The sequence below is a fragment of the Loxodonta africana genome, chromosome 11, assembly GCF_030014295.1.
Source record: "Loxodonta africana isolate mLoxAfr1 chromosome 11, mLoxAfr1.hap2, whole genome shotgun sequence".
NCBI lineage: Eukaryota > Metazoa > Chordata > Mammalia > Proboscidea > Elephantidae > Loxodonta > Loxodonta africana.
In genome coordinates, this window is record NC_087352.1 from 12185860 (window position 1) to 12203932 (window position 18073).

Sequence of the window (18073 nt, forward strand, 5' to 3'; positions counted from 1 at the left end):
TGCTTGGGGGACTGTGCCTAGCTCTGTGTTGGGAGGGACGTGCCAGGGACTCAGGTTTTTGTCCACAGCTGGAGGCACCCCTCCCAGGGGATGACTAAGAATTCAGTATTGTGGCATCAGAAATACCAGACACTTGAGCCCCATTTCCTAACTGGGTGTCTTCAGGTAAGCGGTCTCAACCCTCTGAGGCTAGGTTACAGTGTACACACTGCGAAACGGGTTTACAGACCCCAGCAAAAGGAGCCATTATCATTTAAACAACCCAAGGCCCTGGTTTTCCCGGAAGTTTCATTGAGCCAGGCCACTCTCAGGGATCCAGAAAGAGGTTAGCAAGGGCTCTGGAGTTTGACAATTCCGAGTTTGAGTTTCTCGCGATGGAATATTGAATAAATCATTTAACCTCTTTCCCTGTATCGTTTTCCTCTTTTATAAAATGAAGATTTTCGCCCTCAACCTTCGAAAGCTGTTTTAAGAATTGTAGATCTTGTATTGAAAGGCTTACCTTAGCACAGGAGCTTGTACTTGGTCAGTGCTCAATACATAACATGAATAATACCAATTACTATCACGGTGAAAGCTGGGAAAGCCCTAACTCCACTCGACCGCCTTGTTTTTCCGGGTCTGGAAAGTTTTCCGCCTTTGGCAGGGTGCAGTCTGACCACGTTCCTGTCGCTCCTTTTAGTGAACATTTGAGTTTTCCTTCTCTGACAGGTTTCCGCCTTACACAGGTTCCGGGTTTCACAGGTTTTGCTGTTTTATTTTTAATTCCCTCCACATTTTTTTCTGTCTCCAGAATGGATTATAAAGCGAGGAGAGGTCCCAACACCACCAGCAGGGAAGCTTCACCTTAAACTCTTTGCCCAGCTAAGAAAACTGAAGCACAGAGAGAGGAAATATTTCCTAAGCTTGCACAGCGGGTCCGGGCAGAAGCTGGGACGAGCCTCGGCACTCCACCCGCCACCTCCACTTTCACCCAGAGCATCACAGACCCTCCCACTGGGTTCGAGACTCAGTTTCCCCACCTACGTGACTACACAACACTAGCCAGTGTCTTTTTGTGGAGTGGGGGCGCTGCAGTAGTCGAGAGAATGGGAAGAGGGACCCCCCCCGAGAGGTAAGGAGGACCTGCCAGCTGGGGTCTTCCCGGCAGGGGTCAGCAGGGCCTTCCTCCAGCAAGGTTAATCGCCTATTAATACCAGCCCCCGGGCAGCGTGGCACTGCGCAGGCGCGGGTGGGATCCGCAGGCGCGCGGGGTGTGCGCGCGAGCGAGCGAGGGATTCCCTCTGACGTCATTGCTAGGATACCAAACAAACACTCAGCCGGCGCGGCCGAGCTCCTTATATGGCTAATTGCGTCACAGGAACTCCGGGGAGGCGGGGTCGGAATCCCCTCCTGCCGTGCGCCCGGGAACGCGGCCCCAGAGACCCCCGGGGCCACGAAGATCATTCAGATAACCGGGTCGAGGCTAGGGCAGACCTCTGGCCGGAGGACGCTGGGGTCGGTTGAGCGGGGCCGGAGATTTTAGGAAGTTTGTGGCGCGGGGTGGGGGTGACGTAAGCAGGGGGGCGGGTCCCGGGCATATAAATACAGGCTGGCGGCACAGGGCTTCATTCATAAGTCTGAGAGCTACGGCCACCGTGGGGACACGCGGAACCGGGACTGGGGACTTGAGTGTTGTGGTTCTTCTTCTTGGGAGCTGTGATATCCGGTTTATTATTTTTTTTTCCGAAGAGAAAGTTTTTGGACGAATTCTTCTAGATAATTCTTCATTTTGTTTTGGAGGAGCGAATTACTTTTTCGTCTTCTTCATTGTCCCCCCTCCCCCGTGGGACCTGGCCGACGCGTGGAGGAGACCGCACCCGAAGCGGATTCTGTAAACCGGGACAGCACTTTCCGCCGCTGGGGGAGCGGCCCCCCACGCCCCTGGGTCCTCCAGAGCCTGAACTTTCGGGAGTCACAGAGGCATCCTGTGGGGCCTGGGCACAGCGGAGAAGCTGCACAGAAACTTTGCCTTTGTTGGAGCGGGACGCTGCCCCTTCCCAAGCTTCTCCGCACAGCGCACTTTGGAGACGCGCTCGGCTCACCTCGGACTCGCACCTTTCTTCCCCACCCGGCTATAGCCTTGGCTTCCCGGCGACCCCAGCGTGGTCACAGGGCCCCCCCTGTGCCCAGGGAAATGTTCCAGGCTTTCCCCGGAGACTACGACTCCGGCTCCCGGTGCAGCTCCTCGCCCTCCGCCGAGTCTCAGTATCTGTCTTCGGTGGATTCCTTTGGCAGTCCACCCACCGCCGCCGCCTCCCAGGTAAGTTCTAGAGAGTTTGGGGTGCTGGTTTGTGGGCTTTTTTTTTAAGTCAAGGGTAGAGCGAGACATGCCCCCCCCAAATAAAAACGCGCCAAAACCCACGATCTGAAAGGGAAGGATCTGAAAGGGAATAGGCTGGAAGAGCGGTTTGCAAACTGCGGAGTCGAAAGATGTTTGCAATTGGTTGTGTGTATGTGGAGCGCGGGGAGGGAAAGTATTGGGGTAAGCTTAAGGAGGGGGAGGGAGGATGCGCCGCTCAGTGCAACGTGTATGCGGTAGCAGGGCTGAGAACTTTTAGTCTCTGGGACTGCCTCCAGCTCAGGCCCCCAAACCGAGGTTGGCGCGGTTAGGCAGGTGGGGAAAACCCCGGGGAAGCTTCCAGTAGCCCCCTCCCCTTTCCTCCTCCTTCAGAGCGCCGACTCCCGGCGCTCGCTCGCCCTCCACCCAGCGGGAAAGCGGGCCTCGAACCCTCGGCCGCGCTGCCTCCGCCTCCTGCGCGGAGACGTAACGGGGGACCCGTGCGTAACGGCTGACGCGCTGGAATCCTCCGTCTGACGCGGGGCACGCACGGCGCGCGGCGCCCCCTTCGCCCGCCCCGCCCCTGACGTCCCGGGAGCGTTCTATTTTGGAACGCCGGGGCCACGTTGCTAAGGGAGGGGGCAGTCTGGCGTTCCGATTGGCTGCTGCGGCGCCGGCTTTGGCCAATCAGCTTCCCCTTCCTATTTGTAGGATGCAGTTTCCTTCCCCGGCTCGGTCCCCGGGCCCCGTCGTTCCTAGGAGCTAGGGTCTCTTTTACGGACTTCTCGAGGCAGAGCGAAGGGGTTCCTGTCGCGACTGGAAAGACTTCTGAGACCCGATGGGTCCGCGAGGACCTTGCGGGGATTTGGTGTCCTCGGCTTTCAGGGGCGGGGGGTGTCTGTGTGTGTGGCGGAGTTTCTTCGAGAGACATGGTGACTGTCACCCACTTCTCCAGACACACGCAGACACACTCCCACTCCCTCTGCTTCGGACACCCCGTCGTCTGGTGTGTCCGAAGCTAGGACTAGAACCTGTAACCCGGGGGGTACCGACCAGGTGGTCTCCAGAAGCCCCGCCCCCTTTGAGTTCCCAGCACGCTGATTGGCCAGCCAGGCAGCCCTTCCCTCACCACGCCCCCCGGGAGAGTAGTTAAGCCTTCCGTGCAGGTCTAGGATTCCATTTGCAGGTGGGGGGAGATGAGCACCCACTGGGACTGGGGGGCTCTGGACCTGCAGACATTCCCCTCCGCCAAAGTCTGAGAGAGCACCGGCCGTCACTTTTCTCTACCTGTCGGTCCACCCTAACCTGTCACTTATCAGCCTCACTCTGGGAAAGACAGTTACCTGAAACGTTTGTTCTGAACTCCTAGACCCGTCCCCAACACCCTTTTAACTGGCACCCCCGCCTCTGCACGGGGGTCTCGGGGACCCCCCCCCCCAGCTCCTCATTCCCTCGCACAGAGGGAGGGGTGTGTGTGTGTGTGTGTGTGTGTGTGTGTGTGTGTATAGAAGAAGGCTTGGCCTAAGGCCTCTCCCCCTCCCTCCCCTTGCCTCTGGGGTGGGGGTGGGGTGTTGTGGCTGTGTGTGGCTGTGGCTCCGTCCCGGGTGTTCTGTCACCGGCTGTGTCCAGCCTCCTTCCCACCCCCCCACACCTAAGAGTCACCAACCCGGGGTGTGATTCACCACCCGCTGGAACCGTGCAACCTTTCACCGAGGAAGGAGAAGGAGGAGGGAGAAGCCAGTTAAGCAGAAATCCTCTCATTAACCACTGCGTCACGGTGTAGTGGAAGGGTGGGTGTTGTGGCTTTTTGCCTGTGACACACACATCCACACCCGCTCACCCTGTGCTCACTCACGGGGTCCGTGTGTGTATGTGTGTTGGGCGTGTGTGTGTCGGTGTTTCTGTTTGTGTGTCTACGCCTGTGTGTGTATGTGTCACCCCGTAGGAGTGCGCCGGTCTCGGGGAAATGCCCGGTTCCTTCGTGCCCACGGTCACCGCGATCACAACCAGCCAGGACCTCCAGTGGCTCGTGCAACCCACCCTCATCTCTTCCATGGCCCAGTCCCAGGGGCAGCCACTGGCCTCCCAGCCCCCAGCCATCGACCCCTATGATATGCCGGGAACCAGCTACTCCACACCAGGCATGAGTGGCTACAGCAGTGGCGGAGCTAGTGGCAGTGGTGGGCCTTCCACCAGCGGAACCACCAGCCGACCTGGGCCTTCCCGCCCAGCCCGAGCCCGGCCCAGGAGACCCCCAGAGGAGACGGTGAGTAGGGGACATGAGAACTTGGCCTGGGGGACAGGAGCAAGAGTGGCAGGAACTTTCTCGCAATTGGGATGGGGGGCCACTAAGGCTTCAACACTGCAGATACCTTATCATTCTTGCTAACACTTAGTGAGGACTAGAGTCCTTTTCTGGCTCCTGGGGGTTCTAGAAGGAAAGGAGGTTCAGGATGGATGGAGGAGGTATGCCCTGTCCCCAAACCTCATGGCCTCTATCTCCCCTACTCAGCTCACACCTGAGGAAGAGGAGAAGCGAAGGGTTCGTCGGGAACGGAACAAGCTGGCAGCAGCCAAATGTCGGAACCGTCGACGGGAGCTGACTGACCGACTGCAGGCGGTGAGGATGGTCCCTGGGATGGGCTGAGGGGATGTTGAAGGAGGCTCTGTCCCCGCTCTCTGCTTCCCCACACCTGTGCCCTGACCTTGGGCTGCGAACCAGAGGTTCACATATGAAACTAGGTGCAGGTGGGGCCAGATGGCCAGATGGGGGTCTGTGACATACACAGACCCCCACATACTTATGTAGGCTCCTGGCCACACCCTGCCTGGACCTACAACCCCTCCAAACACCACTCTCCTGGCCTTTACTTCATCCGAGGGAACATTTGGGGGACTCTCAGTAGAGGGGACCTCCCCTTATTTCTCCCATTTGATCCTGGGCAAGCACTGACCCCATTTTGCCTCGGTTTCTCCAGGTTTATTCAACCCCTTGTCAAGCCCCCCAGGCTCCTTCTACTACCTTTAACATTCTTTAAAACTACTTTTGCCCTATGTCAGTTCCCCCCCCCACCTGTCCCCAGCCACCCATAGTTCTCAGACTTTGGGCTGGGGGCATTGACCCCTAGGCCCACTCCCTTTTCACTCCCTACCTCAGTCTGAGAGTTTTCTTCTATATACCTGCAGGATGACCTGTCACCTCTCAGGGAAACCAGGACAATCCTCTGCCTTCCCCTTCTCCTTGGTTGATTGCCTAGGAGGATTTTTAGGGAGTAGGGTAGCAGGCAGGGGGGAGGGGGGAATGAAAAACACACATTCATTCATTCATTCATCAAACCTCTGAGCGCAGCCTGTGCACCAGAAACTTCCATATGCACCGGGCCCCTTCCTAACCACCCACTTGACAGATGAGGAAACTGAGGCTCTGACCAGGCAAAACCCTGGCCGGAAGCCCCAGAGTATACCAGGATCCATCTAAAGGGATCTTTCCTCTCGGTCTGGGCCTGGCGGCAAGTGTAGAGAAGAAGGTTCCAGGCATGACCCACCGCCTCTGGTCACTGACGCCTTTTTTCTCCTTCCTCTCCTCCTCGACCTGGCCTCCGGGGGAACCTCAGGAGACAGATCAGCTGGAGGAAGAAAAGGCCGAGCTGGAGTCGGAGATCGCTGAGCTCCAAAAGGAGAAGGAGCGTCTGGAGTTTGTGCTGGTGGCCCACAAACCGGGCTGCAAGATCCCTTTCGAAGAGGGGCCCGGGCCCGGCCCTCTGGCGGAGGTGAGAGATTTGCCGGGGTCAGCCTCCGCTAAGGAAGATGGTTTCGGCTGGCTGCTGCCGCCCCCGCCACCACCGCCCCTGCCCTTCCAGACCAGCCAAGACGCACCCCCCAACCTGACAGCTTCTCTCTTTACACACAGTGAAGTTCAAGTCCTCGGCGACCCTTTCCCCGTTGTTAACCCTTCGTACACTTCCTCGTTTGTCCTCACCTGCCCGGAAGTCTCCGCGCTCGCCGGCGCCCAACGCACCAGCGGCAGTGACCAGCCTTCCGACCCTCTGAACTCGCCCTCCCTTCTTGCTCTGTGAACTCTTTAGACACACAAAACAAACAAACACACAAGGGAGAGAGATTTGGAAGAGGAGAAGGAGGAGAGAGAGGGGAAGAGACAAGTGGGTGTGTGGCCTCCCTGACTCTCCTGTCTGACCCTCTGCCGCCACTGCCATCGGCCAGGACCTCCTTGTGTTTTGTGCCGCCTCTTGTTTCTGTGTCCTGGCGAGCCCGGAGAGCTGGTGACTTTGGGGGCAGGGGGTGGGGAGGGGAAAGACATCCCCGGCCATATGTTGGTTCTCTCACCTCAACTCAACCTCTGAGGATGGGTGAGTGGGGGGTGATGCCGCCATTGGGGCGAGCTGCGTGGGGCTGGAGGGGAAGGGGTACGGCGGTGGGCGGTGGGGTGGGCTGGAGTCTACTCCAGAGAAGCCCAACAAGGAAAATGCCACCCTCCTTGCCATCTCTCACAGCCCCCCTTCATGGGGGTGTCCAGGCTGGCACCTTAGCTCCCCGACCTTGGCTTATTTATCTACCATTTCCACGTGGCTAGACCTTCCTTTGTATTGAGTGGCATAATTGAGCCCCCCCTTGGAGGGACGTTGATGTTCCCTCTGAAAATCCCCCCACCCCAAACTTATTCTGAAATGTGAACCGCCCTCGCTGGTTGTGCAGCCGCCCCGTCCCCACAAAACTGGCTCTGATCTGAATTTATCACCTCCTAAGGAGTCCCACAAACTCAGCCCCTAGCCCTCCTTTTTGATTACAGTATTATTCCAAGCCTCCTGCCCCTCAACGTTCCAGCCCTCCGTCCTGGCCTTCCTTGTTGGGCCTTTCTGATTTCAGGCAGCAGGGGGCGCTGTGATGCCTGCCTTGCTGGAGTGTTTTATACTGTGAACTGAGTTGGTCAACTTGTAGGGCGGAGCCGGGGTGGGACAGAGCCCTTTCAGAGGGACTGTGGCCCCCGGCTCCCCAAAGCTTCTTCTTGGTCTCCCTTCAACCATCTGCCTCCTTTCCCCTACAACAGTTGAGTTCGATTCAACGGGGTGACAGAATTGAGAGGGGGTGACAGTTATCCGTGTGGCCTGTCTCTCCTCAGGACCCCTAGCCCCAAGCCCTGACCTTTTTCTTTAAGGCGCCTCATACTCCCCCAGCCTAGGACGCCAACTTCTCTCTCCCCTTCGCACCCCCAAATCCTCTCTGGAAAGGGGACAAGTGGAGGTTGCAAGGAGGCTTGATATTTTTCTGGAGAAGATTTAAGGGCTGAGGCTTTGGCCCCTACCCCCACTCCCCTATATTTTTGGACTGACAGACTCAAAGGGGCTGGGCTCCCACCATCCCAGTTTCCCCTCCCCCAACTCCCTCAATCCCCAAATCTTGGTTTTGGCTCTCCCACCTCGCCTCCCCTTGTGCTTCACCTCATGAGAATTTGATCATGAGGCAAATTTATATTTTTTAATATGAGGGGTGGGCATGCCCTCCCCTGAGCTGCATGGAAGACATTCCACATGTCCGCTCCCGCGTCCCCTGCCCATAACCCCAGACCCCTCCCATAGCTATTTATCCTTTTCTTGGTTACCGAAAAGCACTTATATCTATTATGTATAAATAAAATATATTATATATGGGTGTGTGTGTGGGTGTGTGTGTGAGTATGTGGACGCTTCTGCAAAACCTCAGCCTAGGTCACGTTGGCTCTTAGGAGCATGTTGTCCAATTGGAAATACAGCTTCTGGAACTTGGAATCAGCCTGTCTCTCTGGGAGTCATGTCTTTTCTCTGGCTATCTCTGTCATTGTTAGTTGCCCTCGAGTTGATTCCAACTCATGGCGACCCCATTCGTGCAGAGTAGAACTGCACTCCGTTGGGTTTTCAAGGCTGTGATCTTTCAGAAGTAAATTGCCAGACCTTTCTTCCGAGGAGCCTCTGGGTGGGTTTGAACTGCCAACCTTTTGGCTAATAGTTGAGCACTTAACCATTTGCACCACCCAGCTAGACTGTCTCTAGCTATTCTCATTCTGATGGTCTGTCTCAACTCCTCTGGTTGTTTCTGACAGTCTGCCTGTCTCCTTTCTGAGTGTGTCTCCCTCCGTCTTTTCTCTGCCTGTTTTTCTCTGGCCATTTCTGCGTGCCTCCTTTCTGACTGCCCCTGACCCTCCAGGTATCTTCTGACTCTGGGCCTGTTGGGGAAATGAGATTTTATTTTTGTGAGCAAGCCTGAGGCATCATAGATTTTGGCCATCTGTATTCGTGAGGAATCTGGGTGCGAGAGTGAGACTGTGAGCGGGGCCTGCCCCTGCTGACCACAATGCGTGGCCTCCCCAAATCCTCCCCCCATACTGTATTTGTGATTCTATTTTTGTATTTTGCACCTGACCCTGGAGCCAGGGCAGGCTGGCTCTGGGCTGCTCCCCTCTCCTCAAGGTTCTGCACTGTCGCCATGTTCCAACCCTCCAATAAAAAGTGCTTAAAACGCACCCACCAAGCATCAGTGTCTCTTTCCTCCTGACGCCCATGACCTATCTTCCTTTCAGCATGAAGGAATGAGGTTAGACTGCTAGGGGGACTATACGCAGGCATGTACACTCTCTGGAACTCTGACTAGTGAAGCAGCTACAGCAGGATGGAGGAAGGCTAGACTGTAAGGAGGACTTCCCATACACACACAGGTTGTGCCTCCTACTAGAAAAAGTAACCCAAAAAAACAAAAAAAAACAAACCCATTGCTGTTGAGTCGATTCCAACTCATAGTGACCCTATAAGACAGAGTAGAACTGCCCCATAGAGTTTCCAAGGAGCACCTGGTGGATTCGGACTGCTGACCTTTTGGTTAGCAGCCATAGCTTGAGGCAGAAAATTAGCTGTGAGTTATGGATGTGTTGGGAATCCCTGGGTGGGGCTAATGGTTAAGCGCTAGACTACTAGCCAAAAGGTTGGCTGTTCAAGTCCACCTAGAGGTGCCTCAGAAGACAAGCCTCATGATCTACTTTGAAAAAATCAGTCAGGAAAACCCTAGAGAATGCAGTTCTACTCTGACACAAATGGTGTTGCCATGAGTTGGAATTGACTAGACAGCAACAGACAACATGGATGTGTTGAAGCGTTGAGGAATTTTGAGGGAATACCTTGAGCAACAGTATGGGGGCTCGTGAAAGGCAGGTTTAAGGTAAAGAGTGGGGAGTCCCCTCAGGTCCTCAGGTAGGAAAAGGATCTTCAGACTTTGACCCACCCTAAAGATAGCAAGGAAACCCCGGTGGTATAGTGGTTCAGTGCGATGTCTGGTAAACAAAAGGTCAGCAGTTTGAATCCACCAGCTGCTCCGTGGAAACTCAATGGGGGCAGGTCTGCTCTGATCTATAGGGTCGGTATGAGTCGGAATTGCTATGAGTTGGAATCCACTCGATGGCAACGGGTTTAAAGATAGCAAAGTGAGTTATCCTGCCCACCTACCACTTAGGATGACTTGAATGTTTGGCTGCTGGTCAGCAGGGCTCTATGAAATACAAGAGCTGGAATCCCGTCACGCCGAAGATAGATTTCCTTTCTCTTTTCATGCGGCCACTTCTGGGTTACGACCATACTGGGGCAGGTCCAAGGCTAACTCTAAACCAAAGATATTACCATTTTGTCTGTCCATAAGTATGGCTGAGCCACCCCCATTGCAAAATCCCAGTTCTCCCTTATTTGTGTGCCAGCAAGCACTCTGTAAACGGAAGTGTGGGTTCAAAGGTCACTCAGACACCTTCAAAAACGAATAAGCAGGAGAAGTTGTCATGGTGGAATCAATTCATTCATTCCTTAATTCAACAAAATTTGCTAAGTTCCTGCTGTATGCTCAGCTCTGTGCTGGGCAGTGTTGGGGACATTACTGGGACCAGGAAAGGCCCAGGCAGTGCCCTCCTAGGGCTCACAGTCCAATGGAGGACGCAGACCCATCCCCAGTCAGGGATGACCCAAAGTGGTCAGGGCTGTGTTGGGGCAGCCCATGGGGTGGAGGGGGGAGTTCAGCAGGGGACACACCTGACCTGGTCTAGGAGCCAAGGGAGGCTTCCTGGAGGAAAGGGCAGCTGAACTTAGTCCTAGAGGATGAATAGAGTATAAAGGGATAAAAAAAGAATGTGAAGACAGTCCAAGGCAAAGGAAACAGCAAAGATATGTTGGTGGGGACAGGGTTTGGTATATTGAGGGGGCTGGAAGTTCACAGTGTCTGGAGCAAAAGGTGTGGAGAGAGAGTAAGCCGGGACCAGATTGTGCAAGCACTTGAACTCCAGGCTATGGAGTTTGGGTCTTGTCTTGAGGGCACTGGGGAGCCATAGCAGATTCTGAGCAGGAAAGGGGCAGGGACAGGTTTGTGCTTCAGGAAGTGCCCTCCAGCGGCAGGGCTGAAGGTGACTGGGAGGGAAAGACTGGGGCAGGAGAAGGGGGAGAAGGCTGGGGTAGGGATTCTGGGGTGTGAAGAGACATCTAAACAAGAGCTGGAGTTATGGGGATGAAGAGGAAGGGAAAGAGTCAACCAACCTTCAGTCCGGAATATGTAAAGAACTACTACAGCTCAACAACAAAAAGACAAGCAACCTTGTTATAAAATGGGCAAAGGACATGAATAAATATTTATTCAAGGACGATATGCATATAGTCAATAAAATCAAAACAAACCTGTTGCCATCAAGTCGATTCCAACTCACAGCGACCCTATAGGACAGAGAAGAACTGTCCCATGGTTTCCAAGAAGAGACTGGTGGATTCAAACTGCCAACCTTTTGGTTAGCAGCTGAAGAACTAACCAATACACCACCAGGGCTCCAAACAGCCAATTAGCACATGAAAAGATGCTCAACATTTTTCAAAAACCTGGTGCCATAGAGTCGATTCCGACTCTTAGTGACCCTACAGGACAGAGTAGAACTGCCTCATAGAGTTTCCAAGGAGCACCTGGTGGATTCGAACCATCCACCTTTTGGTTAGCGGCCACAGCTCTTAACCACTACACCACCAGGGTTTCCTCATCATTATTAGTCATTAGGAAAGTACAAATCAAAACCACAATGAGATACCGCTTAACACCCACTAAGATGGCTATTATAAAACTAAAAAAAAAAAAGGAAAATAACAAGTGTTATTGAGGGTGTGGAGAAACTGGAACCCTGACACATTGCTGGTGGGAATGTAAGATGGAGCAGCTGCTGTGGAAAACAGTTTGGTGGTTCCTCAAAAAGGTTACACATAAAATTACCACATGACCCAGCAATTCCACCCCTGGGTATATACCCAAAAGACTGGAAAGCAGGGACACAAACAGATACAAGCACACCGGTGTTTATTGCAGCACTACTCACAATAGCCAAAAGGTGGAAACAAGCCAAGTGTCCAATGGATGAGCGAATGAACGAAATGATGTCGATCCATACAGTGGAATATTATTCAACCATAGAAGGGATGAAGGTCTGATACATGCTTTGACGTGGGTAACCTAGAAAACATTGCGCAGATTGACACAGGCCAGACGCAAAAGGACAAATATCGTATCAAATATTGAGATATCTAGAATAGGCATTTACAGAGACTGAGTCCCGGTGGCACAGTGGTTAGGTATCCAGCTGCTCACCAAAAGGTTGGCAGTTTGAATCCACCAGCTGCTCCTTGCAAACCCTACGAGGCGGTTTCTACTCTGTCCTGTAGGATCACTATGAGTCGGAATTGACTCAATAGCAACGGGTTGTTTTTAGAGACAGAAAATAGACTAATAGTTACCAGGGGTTGGGAGTAGGAGGGAATGGGAGTTATTGCTTAAGGGGTACAGAGTTTTTGTTTGGGGCGATGAAAAAGTTTTGGAAGTAGCTGGTAGTTATGGTTGTACAACATCGTGAATGTAATTAATGATAAAAGATCATTAAAATGGCAAATAATTAAAATGGCAAATCCTACAATATGCACATTTTACCACCTTAAGGTTAAAAGAAAGTGTGTCTTAGTCATCTAGTGCTGCTACAACAGAAATACCACAAGTGGGTGGCTTTAACAGAAATTTATTTTCTCACAGTTTAGGAGGCTGGAAGTCCAAACTCAAGAGTGCCAGCTGCAGGGGAAGGCTTTCTCTGTCGGCTCTGGGGGAGGTCCTTGTTTATTGGCTCCTTGGTGATCTACGTGTGGTATGGCATCTATCTTCCCCCAACTCTCCTGGCTTCTCTATGCGCAATCTGCTCTTTCATATCTCAAGAGAGATTGATTTAAGACCCACCCGACACTGATACTGTCTAATTATCATAACAAAGAAAACCCATTCCCAGATATGAATATAACCACAGGTTTTTTTTTTTTTTATAGGTAGGGGTTAGGATTTACAACACATATTTTGGGGGAACACAATTTAATCCATAACGGAGAGAGACAGATCTAGGAAGCAGAATGGACAGGACTTGGTGAGCAGCTAGCTTGGGAAGGACACTACAGGGCAATATTAAAGAGCAAAGGAACTAGAAGTCTAGCAAAGCTGAGTGACTTTGTTTTTTGTTTGTTCATTTGTTTTGGAATTCTCTCTCTCTCTTTTTTAATTGTGCTTTAAATGAAGGTTTACAGAGCAAATTAGTTTCCCATTCAATAGTCTATACACATACCGTTCCATGCCATTGGTCCCTGCCATTGGTTGCAATCCCCACAGTGTGACAGCACTCTCCCCATTGCCACCCTGAGCTCCTCATTTGCATTCAACTGGTTTTCCTGCCCCTTCCTGCCTTCTCATCCTTGCTTTTGAACAGATGTTGTTTTTTTGGTCTCATATAGATGATTGTTTTAAGGAGCACTTTCCCCACAGGTGTTATTATTTATTTTATTGGCCTGTCTGTTATTTGGCTGAAAGGTGATCTCTGGGAATGATTTCAATTCCAAGTTAGAAGGGTGTGTAAGGGCCATAATTTTGGGGGTTCCTCCAGTCTCACTCAGACCAGTAAATTTGGTCTTTTTTTATGAATTTGAATTTAATTAACTTTTTTTTTTACCCACTCTAAGCGGAACTTCCTATTGTGATCCTAGTCAGAGTGGTAGGTAGTGGTAGCCGGGTACCATCTAGTTCTTCTGGTCTCAGGCTAGTGGAGGCTGTGTTTTCTGTGGTCCATTAGTCCTTTGGACTAACTGTTTCCTTGAGTCTTTGGTTTTCTTCACTCCTCTTTGCTATGGATGGAAAGAGACCAATAGTTGTATTTTAGATGGGTGCTGGCAAGCTTTTAAGATCCCAGACGCTACTCACCAAAGTGGAATGTAAAACATTGTCTTTATGAACTAAACTATGCTATGCCAATTGAGACTATGGCCCTTAGCCTTCGAGCCCAGTAACTCAGTCAAAGCTGGGTGACTTTGAACCAGTGACTTCACCTCTCTGAGCCTCAGTTTCCTCATCTGCAGAATGGGGCTGTTGTGAGGAGCTGGAGAGCTTGTGCACACCAGTGCTGAGCACAGAGTGAACCTTGCAGACATTACTATCCCATTGCCACTATTGGGACCGCCCTGATCTCCAGGCTGGAATATTTCCCAACTTCTCCCAGCTGAAAAGAGCCCTAGTGGTGAAGTGGTTAAGCGCTTGGCTGCTAAGCAAAAGGCCAGTGGTTCAAATCCACCAGCCACTTCTCAGAAGAAAGATGTGGCAGTCTACTTCAGTACAGATTACAGCCTTGGAAACCCTATGGGGCAGTTCTACTCTGTCCCATCAGATAGTATGAATCCGAATCGACTTGACAGCAATGGGTTCTTGGTTTTCTCTTGGCTAATCCCTTCTCATGCTCTCATCCTCAGGTCTCTGCTTAAATATCACACTGACCTCCTGCCTCCACCGGGTCAGGTCTCCTTACTAGATGACCTTATAGGCTCTTTACTTTTCTTTCCCAGCAGTTATCACCTTTGTAGTTGTCAATTAAATACGTAATTCATGACTGTTAGTATTTGTCTTGTTCCATGTGGAACAAGGGATATCATTGCTGATGTCAGATGGATCCTGGCTGACAGCAAAAAAATACCAGAAAGATGTTTACCTATATTTTATTGGCTATGCAAAGGCATTTGACTGTGTGGATCATAACAAATTATGGATAACATTGCGAAGAATGGGAATTCCAGAACACTTAACTGTGCTCATGAGGAACCTGTATATAGATTGAGAGGCACTAGTTCGAAAAGAATAAGGGGATACTGTCTTGCTTAAAATCAGGAAAGGCGTGCGTCAGGGTTGTATCCTCTTACCATACTTTATTCAATCTGTATGCTGAGCAAATAAATAATTTGAGAAACTGAACTATATGAAGAAGAAGGCATCAGGATTAGAAGAAGACTCATTAACCACCTGTGATATGCAGGTGACACAACCTAGCTTTCTGAAAGTGAAGAGGACTTGAAGCACTTACTAACGAAGATCAAAGACCACAGCCTTCAGTATGGATTACACCTCAACATAAAGAAAACAAAAATCCTCACAACTGGACCAATGAGCAACATCATGATAAACAGAGAAAAGACTGAAGTTGTCAAGGATTTCATTTTACTTGGATCCACAATCAATGCCCATGGAAGCAACAGTCAAGAAATTAAGCGACATATTCCATTGGGCAAATCTTCTGCAAAAGACCTCTTTAAAATGTTAAAAATCAAAGATGTCACTTTGAGGACTAAGGTGCACCTGACTTAAGCCATGGTGTTTTCAACTGACTCATATGCATGTGAAAACTGGACAATGAGTAAGGAAGACCAAAGAAGAATTGATGTCTTTGAATCATGGTGTTGGTGAAGAATATTGAATGTACATACCATGGACTTCCAGAAGAACCAACAGGTCTGTCTTGGAAGAAGTACAGCCAGAATGCTCTTTAGAAGCAAGGATGGCAAGACCTGTCTCACCTACTTTGGACATGTTATCAGGAGGGACCAGGCCCTGGAGAAGGACATCATGCTTAGTAAAGAAGAGGGTCAAGGAAAGAGATGAAGACCCTCAACGAGAAAGACTGACACCGTTGCTGCAACAATGGGCTCAAACATAGCAACGATTGTGAGGATGGCACAAGACCGGGCAGTGTTTCGTTCTGTTGTACATGGGGTGGCTATGAGTCGGAATTGACTCTAGGGCACCGAACAACAACAACGTTTGTCTTCCCCACTGGACCGGGAGCCCATTGAGGCCAAGCCCGGGGTTGTTGCGGTTACCGATCTCCACAGCACCGCCCAACGCAGGGTCGGGCACAGAGCAGCCACTCAGCGAATACTTAACGGAATGAATGAAAGAACGAACAGATGAATACCTAAATTTGACTAATTAATAAACCCACGTGTGGTTAATACATGAGTGAGCAAATGAATGAATGAATAACCAAGCGAAAGGGAGAAGCCCAGGATGATTTCCAGACTTTAAATACCGTGGGACTGAAAGTGTAGATGAATTTTCCTTCACCTTTCGGAGTTTTTGGAGTCGTCTTTGATGGTTAGACAAAAAAAATGCAACCAAAAGCAAGGAGACCCGCGAGGCGACAGGATACACTGCAAGGTAGAGAAACACTTCTCCAAATGCCATGCATGCAGCGACCTCTCCTGGCACCGACTGGAGGAGCTTCCACTTAAGACAACCTGCACTCCGTGGTCCAGCTTAGGGCGAGAAAAGAAGGCAACAGCCTCTCGCCCGAAAGGTGGAATTGAACCACTCTGTCGCTAGACAGCTACAGGTTTGAAGCCTGCACCCCAGACCACTGAGGATCATCCGGGCGAAACAAAGAATCACTCTTGAAGCTATATAAAGCACTCTAACTCCAGTATTTTACACTTATGGTAACACAATTTGTGGTTAGTGAGATTGTTGACTTCCAACATGTAAACTTCACCACTCTATTTATTGCAGAAAATATCATATCAAAATGTACCTCTCCCCTGACTCGGCATGAGTCTTTCTCGCTCAGTAAGCCATCTTCATTTGCATACCGCCGCGCATTCTGGGAAGCGGTTCCCCAGATCCCGGCCAAATTGTCTCTAATTGTTAAAGGGCCGGAACTCCTTTTTTTAAAGTTAGAAGTCAGTTTTTTACTGGAAGAGACTCATAATTCTTCACTCATAAGCCCATTCCTTGAAAAATCCGAATTCTTCTCCTGCGGAGAAGTGAGCGAGTTCTTGTTAGACTGTCCAGGTCTGATTTAGCCCGTCTCCAGCTAAGATCCCTCCTTCAGAGGCTCCGGGTAACTGGTGATGGGGCTGGTGCGGCACCTGCTGGCCTTTTTTGGAACTGCAGAGACCTACGGGACCCGTGTTCGTTCAAACGTTTGCCCCGGGCGCCGTCCTAGAAGCTGGGGACGTGCAGTGGCCAAAATGACAGAAATTCCTGTCTTCGTGGAGCTAGCACACTAGAGTTCACCAATTCCTACACCAGCACTTTATATCCGGGAAAGCTGAGGCTCAGAAAAGGATAGTACCATACCCTAGCTCATGCAGCCCGTCCACCTCAGGGAATCAAATCTGTGCCATCGTGATCACCACCAGCATTACTAGCAAAACAAAAGTAAATAAATAAACCAGGTTACTCTAGACTACTAACCTAAAAACTGGAGATTCAAACCCACCCAGCTGCATGGCAGAAGAAAGGCCTGGCAATCTGCTTCTGTAAACATCGCAGCCGAGAAAACCCTATGGAGCAATTCTACTCTGTAACACATGAGGTTGCCATGAAATCCACTTGTTGGCAATGGGTTTGAGTTTTGGTTTATCAAAACCTAAGAGGTCCCTGGGTGGTGCAAATAGTTGGCTCTTGGTTACTTACTAACCTAAATGTTGGTGGTTCATATCCATCCAGAAGAAAGGTCTGGAGACCTCCTTCTGTAACTGTTGCGTGCGCCAAGTCTGTTCTGACTCATGGCCACCTTATAGAACAGAGTCGAACTGCCCCATAGGGTTTCCAAGGCTGTCATCTTTACAGAAAGAGACTGCCACATCCTTCTCCTACAGACCAGCTGGTGGGTTCAAACCACCGACCATTCGGTTAGCAGCCGAGCACCGACTGTGCCACCATGGCTCCTTTCCATAAGATTACAGCCATTGAAAACCCTGTGGAGTACAGTTCTATTCTGAAGCACATGGGGTCGCCGTGAGGTGGAATTGACTCAGTGACAATGGGTTTGGTTTGGTTTGTTTATCATAACCTAAGTCAGTGATTCTTTGAAAAGATGTCATTCCCCACATGAAACTCTAATCGCTTCCATCACAGAGTAAAAGCCAGTTTTCACCATGACTGACAAATCCTGTAATCTAGGCCCTTTCACTCCTCTGACCCGGTCTCCTATTCCCCTCCCCTGACATATTCAGCTCTGGCATACAGGTATCCTGCTGCACACAGCAGGCACTTTTCCTCCTCAGGGCCTTTGCGCTTTGCTGATTCCCCTGCCTGGATCTCCTTTCCCTGCATGTTCACGTGACTCCTTGCCTGCCTTCACTCTGGCCTTTGCTCAAATATCACCATTCAGTGAAGTCTTCCCTGACCATCTGGTTTAAAATAGCAAGCCCTGTCACTCTGTCCCCTTACGCTGATGGGCTTTTCTCTACCACAGTGGTTAGCACCTGGCATGTTCTCTATTTGCTTATTGTCTGTCTGCTCCCAGTAGAATAGCAGCTCCATGAAACTATAGACTTTGTTCTCGTTCATTGCTGTATTCTTAGGGCCTGAAGAGTGCCTTGGAGCCCTGGTGGCGCGGTAGTTCAGCAT

At 51.0% G+C, this 18073-nt stretch overlaps 1 protein-coding gene and 1 non-coding gene across 3 annotated transcripts; one reads left to right on the forward strand and one right to left on the reverse strand.

Moving 5' to 3' along the window:
* The first annotated feature begins 1601 nt into the window (after positions 1-1601).
* Positions 1602-12054, forward strand: FOSB (FosB proto-oncogene, AP-1 transcription factor subunit). Of its 2 annotated transcripts, XM_064293827.1 has the most exons (5): positions 1602-2302; positions 4266-4586; positions 4833-4940; positions 5935-6090; positions 6231-6344. In XM_064293827.1, exons 1-5 carry the CDS (start codon positions 2177-2179, stop codon positions 6231-6233), a joined length of 714 nt encoding a protein of 237 aa, XP_064149897.1. In that variant the 5' UTR covers positions 1602-2176; the 3' UTR covers positions 6234-6344. The 2 variants fall into 2 exon arrangements, with proteins under 2 accessions (XP_064149897.1, XP_003406626.2); XM_003406578.4 differs by having other exon boundaries at positions 5935-12054.
* Positions 12055-16006: 3952 nt separating this feature from the next.
* On the reverse strand, positions 16007-16093 carry TRNASTOP-UCA (transfer RNA opal suppressor (anticodon UCA)). The gene has a single exon. It is a non-coding gene; the product is annotated as a tRNA-Sec (tRNA).
* Positions 16094-18073: the final 1980 nt, after the last annotated feature.

Excerpts from the sequence above, each read along its gene's own strand:
- FOSB (XM_003406578.4), top strand. The coding sequence starts at position 2,177 with ATGTTCCAGGCTTTCCCCGGAGACTACGACTCCGGCTCCCGGTGCAGC. Across the intron at positions 4,587-4,832 it reads GGAGACCCCCAGAGGAGACG|CTCACACCTGAGGAAGAGGA; the intron begins GTGAGTAGGGGA and ends TCCCCTACTCAG. Across the intron at positions 4,941-5,934 it reads TGACTGACCGACTGCAGGCG|GAGACAGATCAGCTGGAGGA; the intron begins GTGAGGATGGTC and ends GGGGAACCTCAG.